This window comes from Paramisgurnus dabryanus, chromosome 15, assembly GCF_030506205.2.
Source record: "Paramisgurnus dabryanus chromosome 15, PD_genome_1.1, whole genome shotgun sequence".
NCBI classification, from domain to species: Eukaryota; Metazoa; Chordata; class Actinopteri; order Cypriniformes; family Cobitidae; genus Paramisgurnus; species Paramisgurnus dabryanus.
The window spans coordinates 37,620,911-37,635,703 of NC_133351.1; the positions used below are offsets into that span (position 1 = coordinate 37,620,911).

Below are 14,793 nucleotides of genomic sequence, written 5' to 3' on the forward strand. Positions count from 1 at the left end.
TCTTGATGACGTATACCGCCTACACATGCAACCTCCGTAGGCTTCAGCTCGCGGCCAGCTTGAGTGTGCTCTGAAAGCGCGAAAGGCGGAGCTTGAATTTCAGGAATGTCCCTCGTCGGCGAATGTATTTCAAAGATGGAGGCACAACATGGATTCAGCCAGAGAGCGCTACGGCGGTATGTATTTTAAATAGCAGATTCTACACTTACGAGAATACTTTAATTAGTGGGGTGGAAGTAATTACACATGAATGAGCACATACTTTTGGAAGAAAACATGGGTTTTTGCTAAGAATTAACTAAAAAAAGTACACACTGGAGCTTTAATTAATAAAGATAATAAATTGTTATTCGTCATGATCTCTTAATTTCTTTGGGTTTATTATAAGCAGCTAGTTATATTAAGCATGTAGGCTACTTTAGTAGGATGTACAAGTTATTTTGATTTGTTAAAATTAAATTCATAAATGACATGTTTTGTAATAATTTTATATTTAAAGCAATTTATTATTTGCTATTATTATGACGGATTTACCAGGCGCACGCCAGGAGCGGTTCACAGCCGAGGAGACCGACGTTCTTGTAAGAGCAGTAAAAGACAGAGAAGTTGTTTTGTATAGGGATAGGAGAAACCCACCCAAATCAGCGTAGGCTAAACAGGGGTGAGGGGGAATAGCCACAATTGTCTCATCAGCTGGCATCCCCATCGTTGCGCCAAGCGCTACAATGATGTCAGGAGACGGGGAATCCCAAGCTTGCCAGCTTAATAGGGCACGCCGTGTAACGGGAGGTGGATCTGCCTCTACACAGATCTGCGTCCACCCGCTGAAAGGGTTTGGGGGCTTTGAAATCGGACCCAAGAAACGCAAGCAAGGTCCAACCCCAAAGAACACTTACAAATCAAGTTCATATACATTAAGGTTTCTTATGAAAACATTTGAATTATTATTTACATAAAATAAATGTAATACAGCCACACAACAAACTTATGAAAATATTTTAATCGTTATTTGCATGAGAATTTTTTTAACGTAGCCACACAATAAATAAAAACTATCACCACAATGCTCACCACTATGATTTCCCTTATCTCATGTGTTAATATTTTTTATTGTAACAATTTATGATTTGCAAAAATAACTGTTGCATCTGTGATTGGATAAGCAAAGTGTGTGCGTGTTGTGCACGCTATATTATGGTCAAGCATGCGCCCTTAAAATAGCATGAACCACGCGCAACGCGCCATTGACTTTATACTAGTTTTTTTGGTCAGTGGCGCAATTGTTTTTTGAAACTGCAAAATAGCATCAGGGATGGTTTGCGCCGGAACACGCCTCCTTTTTTGCGCTGAACCGCCCAGGGAGCGCAAGTTCATTCCCTAGTTTGCCGACATGCGTCTGTGGAGGGAAAAACCTGCTGTGCGCCGGTGCAAAATACGAATGATACATGCGTCACTGACAAAGTCAATTGCGCTGGGTGCAAGATAGGGCCCTTTGTGTCGTCTTGTGCTGAATTTGTGTTAAAATAAATGTCACAAAATGTGTTGTTTCAAAAATAACACAGAGATGGGTGGATTGTCCCAGAATCAACACTAATGTGTGTTTTTTTTTCTTAGATTGTAACAGTTTCAATACAAATGTAAACAACGCAATTTTTTATATCAATCTTAAACTGGTAGTCTTCTTCCTCTGCTCAGGTTTTTAGTTTACAAATTCCGCCATCAAAATAGGAAATCGTCATGGCGCCAGCGCAACTGGCTTTTAAAGGGGATGAGAGCTGAGACTCACATTGGTTTATTGCACGTTACGCACAAAACACACCCATTACTCATTACGAGAATAGGAACAAACCTTTTAGGCCGTGCACTTGACGCACAAACCATTTTTCCTGTCGCTAAATAAGCAAAAGGGAATCGGACATGCCCGTTTAGACGGTGCGCTTTAGACAATGCATATATGTCAGTGAATTGCTGGTATTTTATGTCAGAATAATTCATATTTTGTTGTTGCTTTTGAAATGGCTGTTGACAAAACGCTGTTTACCTATGCTTTTACTTACGCATTAACTGTATAAAAATGCGACAGTTCGCGGAGGTAATAAATAATGAATTAATTACCAGACATTTATTTAGATGTTTTTAGCAAAATAATGTTTAACTCTTTCACCGCCAGAGTTTTTAAAAAAAGTTGCCAGCCAGCGCCAGCGTTTTTCATGATTTTCACCAAAGTTTAATGCCTTCCAGAAAATGTTCTTCTTTAAATAAATAAACATACAATATACCAAATGAAAGAACAGACCCTTTGCTTTCAAACAAAAAAAAAACCGTTTCATCCTACCTTTAGTGGTTCTTTTGCAATCAGCTTTTGAATATGGGTAGGTTTTTGCAAAAACGCCATATTTTGAGCAAAAAGCAAAAATAATTCCATTTTTGTGACTGACTTTTCATAGAGATCCCATCCAGAGCGATCTTTAAAACAGACACGGACATGCAGCAGCTTGCCATAGGGCAATACTTCCGGTTTTAAAAAGTTGCGGAAGGGCGCCACCTGGTGGATAATAGCGGTATTGCGCAAAGACGGAAAATCTCGTCATTGGCGGGGAAGCGTTTTCTCTTAATTGACGAGATATCTCGTCAATGGCGGGGAAAGAGTTAACTTAGGGCAAATCAGAGTATGTGAGCGGTGCGGAGTGGGAGCGGAGCGAGGAGTGGAGTGGCATAATTTTGCCAGGAGCGAGGAGCGTTTTTTTTTTGTCGGAGCATTGTGATGTTCTCTCGCTCCGAAAACGCTCCACTATCGCTCAATTACGAGTCAGGACTCGTCAGACTCCGGACCAAACCACTGTGAATAAAAACGGAGGGGGACTTAAAATGTTTCTAAACATATCTTGCATTCGTTTGCATTTGTATTGTTGTCTTACTAGTACTTTCACAAACATTTATATACGCGACACTGGGAAACTACAACTCCCATGAGCACTCTGCACCAAGCGCAACGCAAAGAGACCATTTGTTGAGACGCGCGCGCGATCAGCGGAGCGTTGCGGACCAAAGCACCACCTTCCAGAGAGCGCGCGAGGGCTGATGGATTTGCGAATGCACAAGAGGACGCAGTCTGAGCGCATACACACTTCGGGAAATATAGAACAATTGCATGGAAGTGATTGAAGAGATATAAATTGCGTGCACACCCTCAGGGCAAGAGCGGATAGAAATTCAGCGCAAGTGCTTGGCACCTGCGACTCGGCAAAAGCTCGTTTTTCTTAAAGTGAATACAGCATTGGAGATATAGCGTTAATAAAAAATGTGTTCAACCAGCCAGCATTTGTTTTGTTTAGATTCAGAATAGTTCTAGTATTAATATAAAAGTTGACTTAAAGTGAAGGCAGTAGACTATATCTATATTTTTTCGTTTGGCTATTTGTCTAAATTAATATTTTAGTTTGTGATTTATTTATTTTATTTAATGTAATGTTTTTCGTTTGATAATTTATTTTATATGAGGTTTTTCATTTAATCATTTATTTAATTTCAACACATTTTTTGTTTTGCTTTGTTTAAAAGTGAGCTAAATGATAGCTTAATTTGTGCTAATATTAGCTATTTCAGTATGTGATGTTCTTCAGTTAATAACTGCATATAAAATAAAAAATATGTTCAACCAGCCAGCATTTGTTTTGTTCAGAATAGTTCTGTAATTAATAGCCTATAAAAGTTGGCATAAAGTGAAGGCAGTAGCTCTATATTTTTTCGTATGGCTATTTGTTTAAATTAATATTTCAGTTTGTGATTTCTTTCTTTGATTTAATGTGATGTTTTTCGTTTGATTATTTATTTTATATGAGATTTTTCATTTAATAATTTATTTAATTTCAACACATTTTTTGTTTTGCTTTGTTTAAAAGTGAGCTAAATAATAGCCTAATTTCGGCTAATATTAGCTACTGTTTCAAATTCCAATAAAGTATATGATGTTCTTCTCTTAGTACTGCATATTCGTTGTTGTTTAAAAAAAATTTTTTTGCCGTAGAGCGAAAACGGAGCGATTCGTAAGTAAGGACGGCGCGGGGAGTGAGCGAGGAGCGGAAAATTGTATACCCAGAGCGGAGCTTGAGCAGAGTAATTATGAAATGCTTTGAGCGCGGAGCGCAAATTCTTTCCACTCCACTCCGCTCACATACTCTGGGGCAAATCTTGTTAAAAGTTAGTGGTGGCTGTGCTTCCACATATGTGGACCCCGAGCTGCGTTTGCCACTCCTCTGAGACAGACAGCATAGAGCAATGACAATGGTAGCACGATCGGCTAAAATAATAATGGAATTCATTTTATGCATGCAAACAACACGCATGTTAACACTATGGCTCTCTAAAAACACTGAGACACAACTCTTTCCCCGTCACTGACAAGTTATCTCATTAAAGGCTCTCCAAGCGAATATGTTCGACGTCACTTGTTGTTGATATTTGAACTGTTTTCAAACAAACGGAGCGTAGCTAACTCCTCCCCCTCCCTTCTGTGCTTTCGTGAACGCGACCAACCCCCACCCCCAAATCCTTCTTGGCGTTTATTGGCTGTAAAACTTTCTTTTGTTTCGTGGTGCAGGTTTGGCCACTGTGTATATATAGAAGTTTGTAGAGCCTGGGCTCTTTTTACAGTTTGATCAGCGTTCAGGTAGCAAGCAGATAGTGAGGAGATGTGTGCTGTTTGTAACAAAAAATGTTTTATGGTCTAAAACGTGTGAATTCGCTTAAAGAACCTTTAATTAAGAGAAAACATTTGCATGAAAAAACATGTTCCTGATGAGTTTTTATGTCAATCTGTAATACCGCAATTATTCACTAGATGGCACATTTACCCACTTTATATATTAATATATATTTGTCTTTTTTTTAGAACTATACCCATATTTAAGAGTTTATAAGCAGAGAAAAAATATAGACAGGATCAAACATCTTTTTTTCCCCCGTTTTGTTTTGTTTGTTTATTTGAAAGCAATGTGTATGTTCTTTCATTTGATATATTTGTATGTTTATATATTTTTAGAAGAAAATTTTCCCTGAAGGCATTTTGTGAAAATAACAAAAAATGCTGGGGGGGCAACTTTTCGAAAAAAGGCTGGCATGGAATGAGTTAATCGTGCGATAAAGTAATTACAGGCCTAGCCACGATCGCGCTTTGTGACAAAAGCTACAGTAAGACTGAAATCAGAGAAGCAGAGCGCCGTTTATTTACGATTTATACTTTCAGACGTTTCAGACGAAAATTGATAATGCCATTTCTGACTAAATTTTTCTGTGTCCAAAATTGTGCCTTTATGAGTTTTGTTGTACTGTTACAAAAAGTCCAAAAGTCAAAAAATTAAAGACCAGCTAACCAATTCTACTTGCTTTAAAGGGAAACTTCACCCATTTGCAATAGCTAAGCTTTGTATCGTTAGAACCCCAGTCATGTTTTTGAATGGTCGTGCATCATTCCCTCAGTTTCCCCTGAGAGGGGAGAAATACTCATTTCAGTGAGGCACTTCCTTCTTTCAATGATGTAAAAGTCGCAATTTTGCATCATTGAAAGAAGGAAATCCTGTATCTCTGTTAAGTGTGAAAGAATACAGACACTCATTCCTCATTTTTCCAAGGTGGGGGCTATGGGTGGGAAGACCTATTACAGATAGTGTTGCTTTAACATTTCTGCATAAGATAAGGATATGAACATTTGTTTGGTGAATGTTTCGAGGCAAGAGAGCAACTTTGCGTGTTTGGACATGTTTATTTCAAAGACGTGTTTCAGCTTACGAGCACAGAGCTGAGGCAGCGCGTCTGTGGAGATTTTGTGCAGGGGATGCGTTTGTGTGCAAGGATAAACGGACGTCTGACTGTGAAATGCTTCTTTAAAAAGATTAAATATACACAAATATTGTGTGTGAAAGAATTCCTCTAATGCAATGGTGGGTATAGATACCTGATCTTCATATTTCTTCCAGTACTGGATTTGGTAATACATATTTTGTACCAGCTCTTTCATGGACTGGTTGTTGTTGTCTAGAGGGTCAAAGATAGTAATCTCCAAACCTTCTTTTAGTGAGTTCAGCTTGACACTGGATGGAGGACCTAAATCAGCTGCAAGCAGTGAATACAAGTAAGAGATGCGAAAGCAATATCAAAAGTAAAACTAAGCTAGAAAGAAATAGGTTTATATTATATCACCATGTTTATCAGGACAGAACTCAATCTGGATCCAACGAGAAGATTGCTGAGCTATTTGTGCCCTCACACGCAATAGAAACATGCCAAAGTAAAATAGACCAGCATCAGAGAAATCACAGTGTCGTTCCACCACATCAACACATACCGACTTCCAGTTCTGCCTATGAGCAGGCCTGCGGGTCTTATACTGCCTGTTGGAGAAACACATGAAACAAAACGTTATTTCCTGCTAGCAGATTGAAGGTACTTCATTATAATTCAATATTAAATGTGCATCGTATCAATGTTGCACAACAGAAACCTCAATTTTTTTATTTTTTGCATAAATCATTGCTATTGATCCCCATTTACATCTGCCTGCAAATATTTAACAAATGAAAAGCTCGTTATGAAACCTCAAAACACCATTGGATCCTTAAACTGTTGATAAAACCTCGAAAATCCTAGCCTCTATGGTGAATGTGCATCACACACATTTTGAAGCGTCTTTGTCATAAACTGCTTGTTTGTACTAAATAAATAACGTTTTTTTTTTTAGCAATGAGGTAATTGATGGGGTAATTTTCATTTTTTGCTGGAATATCCCTTTAAAGTGGGAATAATGTTTCAAGATTATTTACCTTAGCAAAGTCTCAGACAACCTAACCTGACTCCAGGTGGGTTGCATTTCTGGAAAACTGTTCCCAACTAATGCGGAGTTCAGACTGCATGATTTTAGCCCTGGTTTTGAGAAATCGCTGACAAATGCCGGAAATCACAGGTGAATCGCAGTGTGAATTATAAAAAGACGCGTTCTGAGAGAATCACAGACGAGTCGCCGACATCTGTGAGATACGGTATTTGGCATGCTAAATATCTGGACCTGTCAGCGATTCAAAATCATGCCGTGTGAAATATGTTTTGACTGACAATAACATCGGCGATGACCTACAACCATTGAGAAAGCAACATACAGGACAGCTGGAAGTTCGGGGAGGAGTCTCTCCAAACATTTCCTCCTTCATAATCTTCATTTCTTCTTCTTCTTTCTGCTGCAAATGAGTGCACATAAAATTTGTATGGCAAGCTTCTTGCAGGCTATCATTTTATATAATAATCCCAGTCTCACGTGAGAACTCTGGTCTTGCACGTGTGCCTCGCGTTGTATTCTTGGCGTCACTTCTCGCGTGCGTTTGGTTGTGACACATAGTTTGCGGACCGGGACAAAGTTGTCACCGATTCTCTTTCTACGTTAAAGTCATGCATTATGAAAACCCCTGTCGCCAATCCATCATGCAGTCTGAACTCAGCATAATTCTTTATCTTGTTTAACTTGAAAAAATATTTTCAGATACAATCTTTTCTTTTCATCCTATTTATTGTGACCCTGCTATTTCTATATCATTGCGTCTTTCGCATTGGCATTTAATAATGAATTGTTATTGTTTGAAAACTTTATTTGGCCCATTGTACCTGATGCATACCATTTGCTTGTTGGATAGCTGCAAGCATTTGTTTCACAGTGATTTCTTTTTGTCAGCAAATACAGGTAAAATGTGAAAAAAGTAAAAATGAGTTCACTGTACTAAAATGGCCCCCACAGTCACCAGATCTCAACCCAATAAGAGCATCTTGGGGATGTGGTGGAAAGAACGCTTCGTGCCCTGGATGTGCATCCCACAAATCTCTATCAACTGCAAGATGCTATCCTATCAATATGGGCCAACATTTCTTAAGAATGCTTTCAGCACCTTTGTTGAATCAAAGCCACGTACAACCCCAAAACAGAAAAAGTTGGGACACTGTAGAAATTGTGAGTAAAAAAAGGAATGGAATAATTTACAAATCTCATAAACTTATATTTTATTCACAGTAGAATATAGATAACATATCAAATGTTGAAAGTAAGATATTTTGAAATGTCATGCCAAATATTGGCTCATTTTGGATTTCATGAGAGCTACACATTCCAAAAAAAGTTGGGACAGGTAGCAATAAGAGGCCAGAAAATTTAAATGTGCATATAAGGAACAGTTGAAGGACCAATTTGCAACTTATTAGGTCAATTGGCAACATGATTGGGTATAAAAAGAGCCTCTCAGAGTGGCAGTGTCTCTCAGAAGTCAAGAAGGGCAGAGAATCACCAATTCCCCCAATGCTGCAGCGAAAAATAGTTTCTCAGAGAAAAATTGCAAAGAGATTGAAGTTATCATCATCTACAGTGCATAATATCTTCCAAAGATTTAGAGAATCTGGAATCATCTCTGTGCGTAAGGGTCAAGGCTGGAAAACCATATTGGATGCCCGTGATCTTCGGGCTCTTAGACGGCACTGCATCACATACAGGAATGCTACTGTAATGGAAATCACAACATGGGCTCAGGAATACTTCCAGAAAACATTGTCAGTGAACACAATCCACCGTGTCATTCGCTGTTGCCAGCTAAAACTGTGTATGTCAAAAAAGAAGCCTAAACATGACCCATATATCTAATGAATATATCTACCAAAATATCTAAACATGACCCAGAAGCACAGGCGTTTTCCCTGGGCAAGGCTCATTTAAAATGGACTTTGGCAAAGTGAAAAACTGTTCTGTGGTCCAACGAATCAAAATTTGAAGTTCTTTTTGGAAAACTGGGACGCCATTTCATCCGGACTAAAGAGGACAATGACAACCCAAGTTGTTATTAGCGCTCATTTCAGAAACCTGCATCTCTGATGGTTTGGGGTTGCATGAGTGCGTGTGGCATGGGCAGCTTACACATCTGGAAAGGCACCATCAATGCTGAAAGGTTTATCCAAGTTCTAGATCCATATGATCCCATTCAGACGTCGTCTCTTTCAGGGAAGACCTTGCATTTTCCAGCATGACAATGGCAGACCACATACTGCATCAATTACAAGGTCAAGACTGCATAGAATAAGGATCCGGGTACTGAAACGGCCAGCCTGCAGTCCAGATCTTTCACCCATAGAAAACATTTGATGCATCATAAAGAGGAAGATGCGACAAAGAAGACCTTAGACAGTTGAGCAACTAGAAGTCTGTATTAGACAAGAATGGAACAACATTCCTATTCCTAAACATTGGTCCTCCTACAGCTGTTCCTTATATGTACATTTAACTTTTCTGGCCTCTTATTGCTACCTGTTCCAACTTTTTTTGGAATGTGTAGCTCCCATAAAATCCAAAATGAGCCAATATTTGGCATGACATTTCAAAATGTATCACTTTCAACATTTGATATGTTATCTATATTCTATTGTGAATAAAATATAAGTTTATGAGATTTGTAAATTATTCTATTCCTTTTTTACTCACAATTTCTACAGTGTCCCAACTTTTTCTGTTTTGGGGTTGTAGAATTAAGGCAGTTCTGAAGTCTAAAGGAGGTCATTGTATGTATTTGGTATAATATAATGTATTTGTGTGGTTCATGATTAGAAAAACACATTATTTTCCATATACCATATAGTTTTGTAGCTTCAGATTACACTCTCTTCCTGAAACGCACAGATTTGAAAAACTCTGTCCCTGATTGGCCAGCTAATCTGTACGTTGTGATTGGCCTGAATATCTCTGACGTCAGCCAAATGTGATGCTCCTTACCATATTGGAAAGATTCAGTCACAGTGCAATGCTAACACGAGTTAACTTACAGGCTGTGAGACAAAGCAGGAGGAATTATGATAATGTCGGTCTTGTCTACATCACCAATCCCAGGAAGTAAACTTTGCCTACAATCCGTGTGTTTGTTGAAGTCCAAGAAAAAAAGATTTTGTTGGAGACGACAAGTCAATTGTACCCTGGAGTACCTTTTGCATATGGTTAACATGTCCTAAATACACACTTGCACACCAAAAGCGTGAATCGGACAATAGGTGGTCTATAAGATAATTATAATGATAAATTCTGCCAAGAAGAAAATGCTACTAAACTATGTATAAGATTTATTTGTGGTTTATTATTTTCTAAATAAAACCACCCTACATAATGTAAAGAACATTCGGTTAAAATATAACCTTGATACCTTTAATATTGACCGAGTAAGGCATGTGCGAGGCTAGACCCTTTTTGGAAACATGGAGTAAGAAATTTTGTTATTAAAATTTTTGTTCGTCTTTGACAAGGTTAAAAAAAATGTATATGTGAAGGATGAAAATGAAAACCTTGTTCATGAAAAATTTTCAAAACTTTCAAAATGTTTACAAGTAAACAAGTTAACAAATATGCAGAGAAAAGTTTAACAATTTAAAGTTTTTAAAAGAAGCCAATTGCGGCTTCCTTTTCGGTTTTCGGCCAAGTAAATCCAAATTTTTTGGTTTTGGCCCAGAATTTTCAATTTGGTGCATCACTAGATGTCATAGCAAATAGCAGTAAATACAGACATCTTTCTCTTCTGAAGTTCACTCCTCACGGCGAGATCGAGCTAAAAACAGGGCGGAGAAAGGGCCCAGCTAAGACGGTTGCACATGTGGCACAGTCCATGGCTGGACACTTTAAAAAAGTTAATGAGCCATTAGAATCGTCCTAAGCATCCCCCTTACGGTGCTCCGGCACCGGCAGACTCTCCTTGTTCTGCTCAGTCCCGTTCTTCCATGGCAATGACAATGCGCGTTTAAAATAATCAAAACAAACGACTTTAAAAGTGGGGGGGCATGTCCCCCATCCCCAGTGGAAATTACGCCCCCAACAGACATGTATTCAAATTAGTCATCCTATTCCTCCATAAAGCAGTGGACAGTATGCTGAGGTAATTTATAAGTACTGTCAGTGTGCAACTTCACATTTTGCTATAAATGAATGTCTAGAAACAAAGCAGAGAAGCGTTTGTTTATACTAAACCAGAGGTCAGACCCATAATTCGAGCAAAGCCCCTGGGGCTTAGGAAAAAGGGTGGATATATAATACATAAAAAACTAAAACTAAGTCAACTCATCAGCTGTAAAAAAAATTATGCAGGCATACTTACGCTAGATATTGTGCAGTGAAGGTAACAGTCCCATTCATAGCGGTCTCATTACCCCAGTCCCACAGCAGAAGGTAATGTGTGTTAAGTGTTTCAAGAGTCAAATTCTGAGGGCTGCTCAAATCTCCACATACTGTTAAAAATCAAACAGAAACAGAATATATGCTGCAATACATAAATGTTATTTAGATGTAAATACAATTTACTAGGGCTGTCAAAATTAACGCGTTAATGCAAATTCATTTTAACGCCACTAATTTTATTAACGCGCGATTAACGCAACACGCAGTTTCTTTTTAACCCTTGGTCTTAGCCCACAGCTGAATGAATTGAGACGCAGCAAAGTGACCCGCGCTGTCTAGATAAGTCGGAGGTTTTCATAAAAATAAGAACATTAAGCTCTCGTCTAGCAAATCCAAAGCTCTAAATGGTCATTAAACATCTAAAATAATCTTTATCTCCTGAGAGGTGTACCGTCCCAAATCCATAATCTTAAGCAAAGATGCGTCTTCTTTTCCCTTTTTCTTAAAGCGGTCTGTCTCAATGTCAAAATTCAACAAAACAAAAAAATATATATATATTTAACATATATTGATATTGTTTTTGCTTTGCTTAAACAGGTGTAGTTCTGTCATGTTTTGTCAGATTCCAACAAATCATGCATTGTTTTGAAGTTTTTTAATAGAGAATGTTAAAATATAAATAACTAATTTTTGAAAATGTGACCAGTCACGGAAAGTAGTGACACAAGTCGGATCTGGGGCATTTTGAGTTATATAGACGGTTTCAGCAATAATAACATAAACAAGCGGCTGTCGCGGTCCGCACGTAACTTCCGGTAAACTCCGCTAATAATACATAACAACAAAGTACTTTAAACGTAGTTTATTTATATAACAAGCAAAAAACAACACATAGATTACCTAGGAAACCAAAACATGTGTTATTTTCGACGAGGCATTTGTTCAAGAGATCAGTTTAGCAACTAGTCAAAACGAAACCGGAAGTAAGGTTCGGATCCAGACGTGTATCACGTGCATCAGATGAAACCGTCTATATTCTTAAAGTGCAGTTTCTAAGCTTTCCAACAATGTGTAACACATGGAAATCTGATAAGATTTGGAGAAGTTGTGGCCATTTGAATGTAACACATTCAAGAAAGAGAATGCTGAGAAATTTGAGAAAGAAAAAAGTTAACACTTTGCCATACAGCCGTTTTGAGATACAGATGTTCTAGCATCATATGTAGTATTTTATTACAGAAGTCCGAATGACAACATAAACAGGACTTTTACCTTTGTGGGGATCACAAGTCGAATCCAGTCTGTTTCAGATGTGTGAATCATCCAATAATTTTTGTCCACAAATGCGTATAATCCGTGAAATATAGATATATAGTCTATTGTTTACATCAGATTTCGCATGAATTTCTGGTAATACAATATAATATACAATCTGAGGACTATTTACATCGTAACATGTAAGGGTATATCAGATTACACTCCGGTATTTACGTTCCGTTAAACACATGAACCCGCCTTCAAAGTTTGTATTTAAAATAGGGAGATAGTATAATAGATAATCCAAAAACAGCATCGTCGAAAACGTGAAGTCCTTAAGAGATGTTATCAATCGCTCGCTCGTTCCTCCATCAGCCAATGACTTCATGGAAAATATTGATAGACAAAACATGTAGCCAATTATATAAAGAATTCAACGATCTCTGCATAACTTATAGGAGTTTGACTTCATGCTGCGCTGCAAGACGTCAAAGTACCGCGAGAGCGAGTCCAAATTAAACTACTCCGTGAGATTTCTTGAAGAAATCGCGGTACTTTTTAACGTCACCCGACTGCGGCGCCCAATTAAGTCAGTGACGGCTAACGTACGATGCGGCTGACTGTTATTTATTCCGCCCCAGCTTCTTTTATTTTTCTTTTGTTTTGTGCGTCCGAGCTTCGTTTACAGTCTGGGGAGACGCACGCTATAAGTTTGAAAAAAATTAATAAAACTAAGCAAACATGTCTGAGGAAAAGGGCAGCCGCGTCACTACAGTCACGTGACTTCACGCTCGAGCCGGAAGAGATGACAATGCTGAATTAAGTCGTAACTCTTGCTATTTTTGGACCAAAATGTATTTTCGATGCTTCAACACATTTAAGCTGACCCACTGATGTCACATGGACTACTTTGATGATGTTTTTATTACCTTTCTGGACATGGAAACCGTACATAGATTTTCAATGGAGGAGACAGAAAGCTCTCGGACTAAATCTAATGTTAAAACATCTTAAACTGTGTTCCGAAAATGAACGGAGCTCTTTCGAGTTTAGAATGACTTAAGGGTAAGTCAATAATTACATTACTTTCAGTTTTGGGCGAACTATCCTTATTCAGTCAGTAGTCACGCTGTTACCTTTGGGGGTGGAGGCGAAAACACAAGCTTATCCAGACAATGACGCCCCCCGCTGCACACTAGAATCTCCGGAAAAACAAGCCAATTTCAACCGCAAAAAGTACGCTTTAAATATACATAAACTGCTATCTCAAACATGGAGAGGCTTCTTCGTGATTTCAACTAACAGATTCTGCAATAAAACGAAAATCACAATTTTTAAAAAAAAAACTTTGTTTCTCATTTTCTCGAAACTTGTGCTGCCGACTTGTGACACTGGTTTCCGTGACGGGTCACAAATTTGCTCATCCCAACTCAATTTGCCAGCAAAGGTCATAAATGATGCAGCAGCAAACAGAAATGGAGAACAAGGTCTTCTCAAGGGAAAATCATATATAAAACTATGACTGATGGTTCTGTTGAAAATGTAAACAGGCTGTTGCAGACATACATTTGCATATAGCATATATATTTGTCCAAATCCATGTTGATTAGAGCATTAAAAACTTGAAAAGTGTTAAACTTAGATAAATTTAGAACAGATAAAAAAATGTGAGATTAATTTGCGATTAATCTAGATTAAATAATTAAATCTATTGACAGCCCTACAAATTACAAGTGTTTGCAATTAGGGCTGCATGATTAATCAAAAAAAGAATCACAATCTCGATTCATACATGCATGCAATCCTCTTTGTAAATGACTGCAATTCATTTGCATGTACAACATTTCCCTGTATTCAGATGCTGCATTCACGTGTCCACGCATTTACATTTCAACAATCCAGATGCTATGTCAAAGTTGCTTACACTCACACAGTGTAAAACCAAACCCTATTCATTCACCAATCAGACCCAATAGTTTTTCTTCTCTCTCTTCCCCATATGTGGTGTGACGTGTAACAAAGCGGCAGACCTAACACAGTTTTCTTGGTGGATTTGGGAGCGTCAATTTTCACACAAATGAGAGGAAAAACGAGTTCCATTTCGGAAAATCCTGGTGGCAATGAGGAGAAGGACGATTCAACAATATATTGGTCCAGGGAGTGTGTTCAGAGGGATTTCCATAAGAGTATCAGGGGGGGCATTCATCTTAGGGACGCAACTTTGTTTAAAGATCTTGATAATTAAAAATGCATTAATACTAAAAAATAACATTTGGTGAGGAATATTACAAATATTATAAATAAGGACAGTCATCTCCCTTCTTTTAGACCTTTGTCATGGCTTCGGATACCTAAGGGCACAT

The 14,793-nt window shown here is 38.1% G+C and overlaps 1 protein-coding gene across 1 annotated transcript in view; it reads right to left on the reverse strand.

Annotated features, from left to right (window-relative positions):
- il10rb (interleukin 10 receptor, beta) overlaps nt 1-14,793 on the reverse strand; it is a 31,858-nt gene that overhangs the window by 12,076 nt on the left and 4,989 nt on the right. Inside the window, exons 2-4 of the mRNA XM_065273125.2 lie at nt 11,154-11,283; nt 6,199-6,389; nt 5,954-6,111 (exon numbers count right to left, since the gene is read on the reverse strand). Of these exons, the coding sequence (XP_065129197.1) occupies nt 5,954-6,111; nt 6,199-6,389; nt 11,154-11,283 (479 nt within the window). The remainder of the gene's footprint in view (nt 1-5,953; nt 6,112-6,198; nt 6,390-11,153; nt 11,284-14,793) is intronic.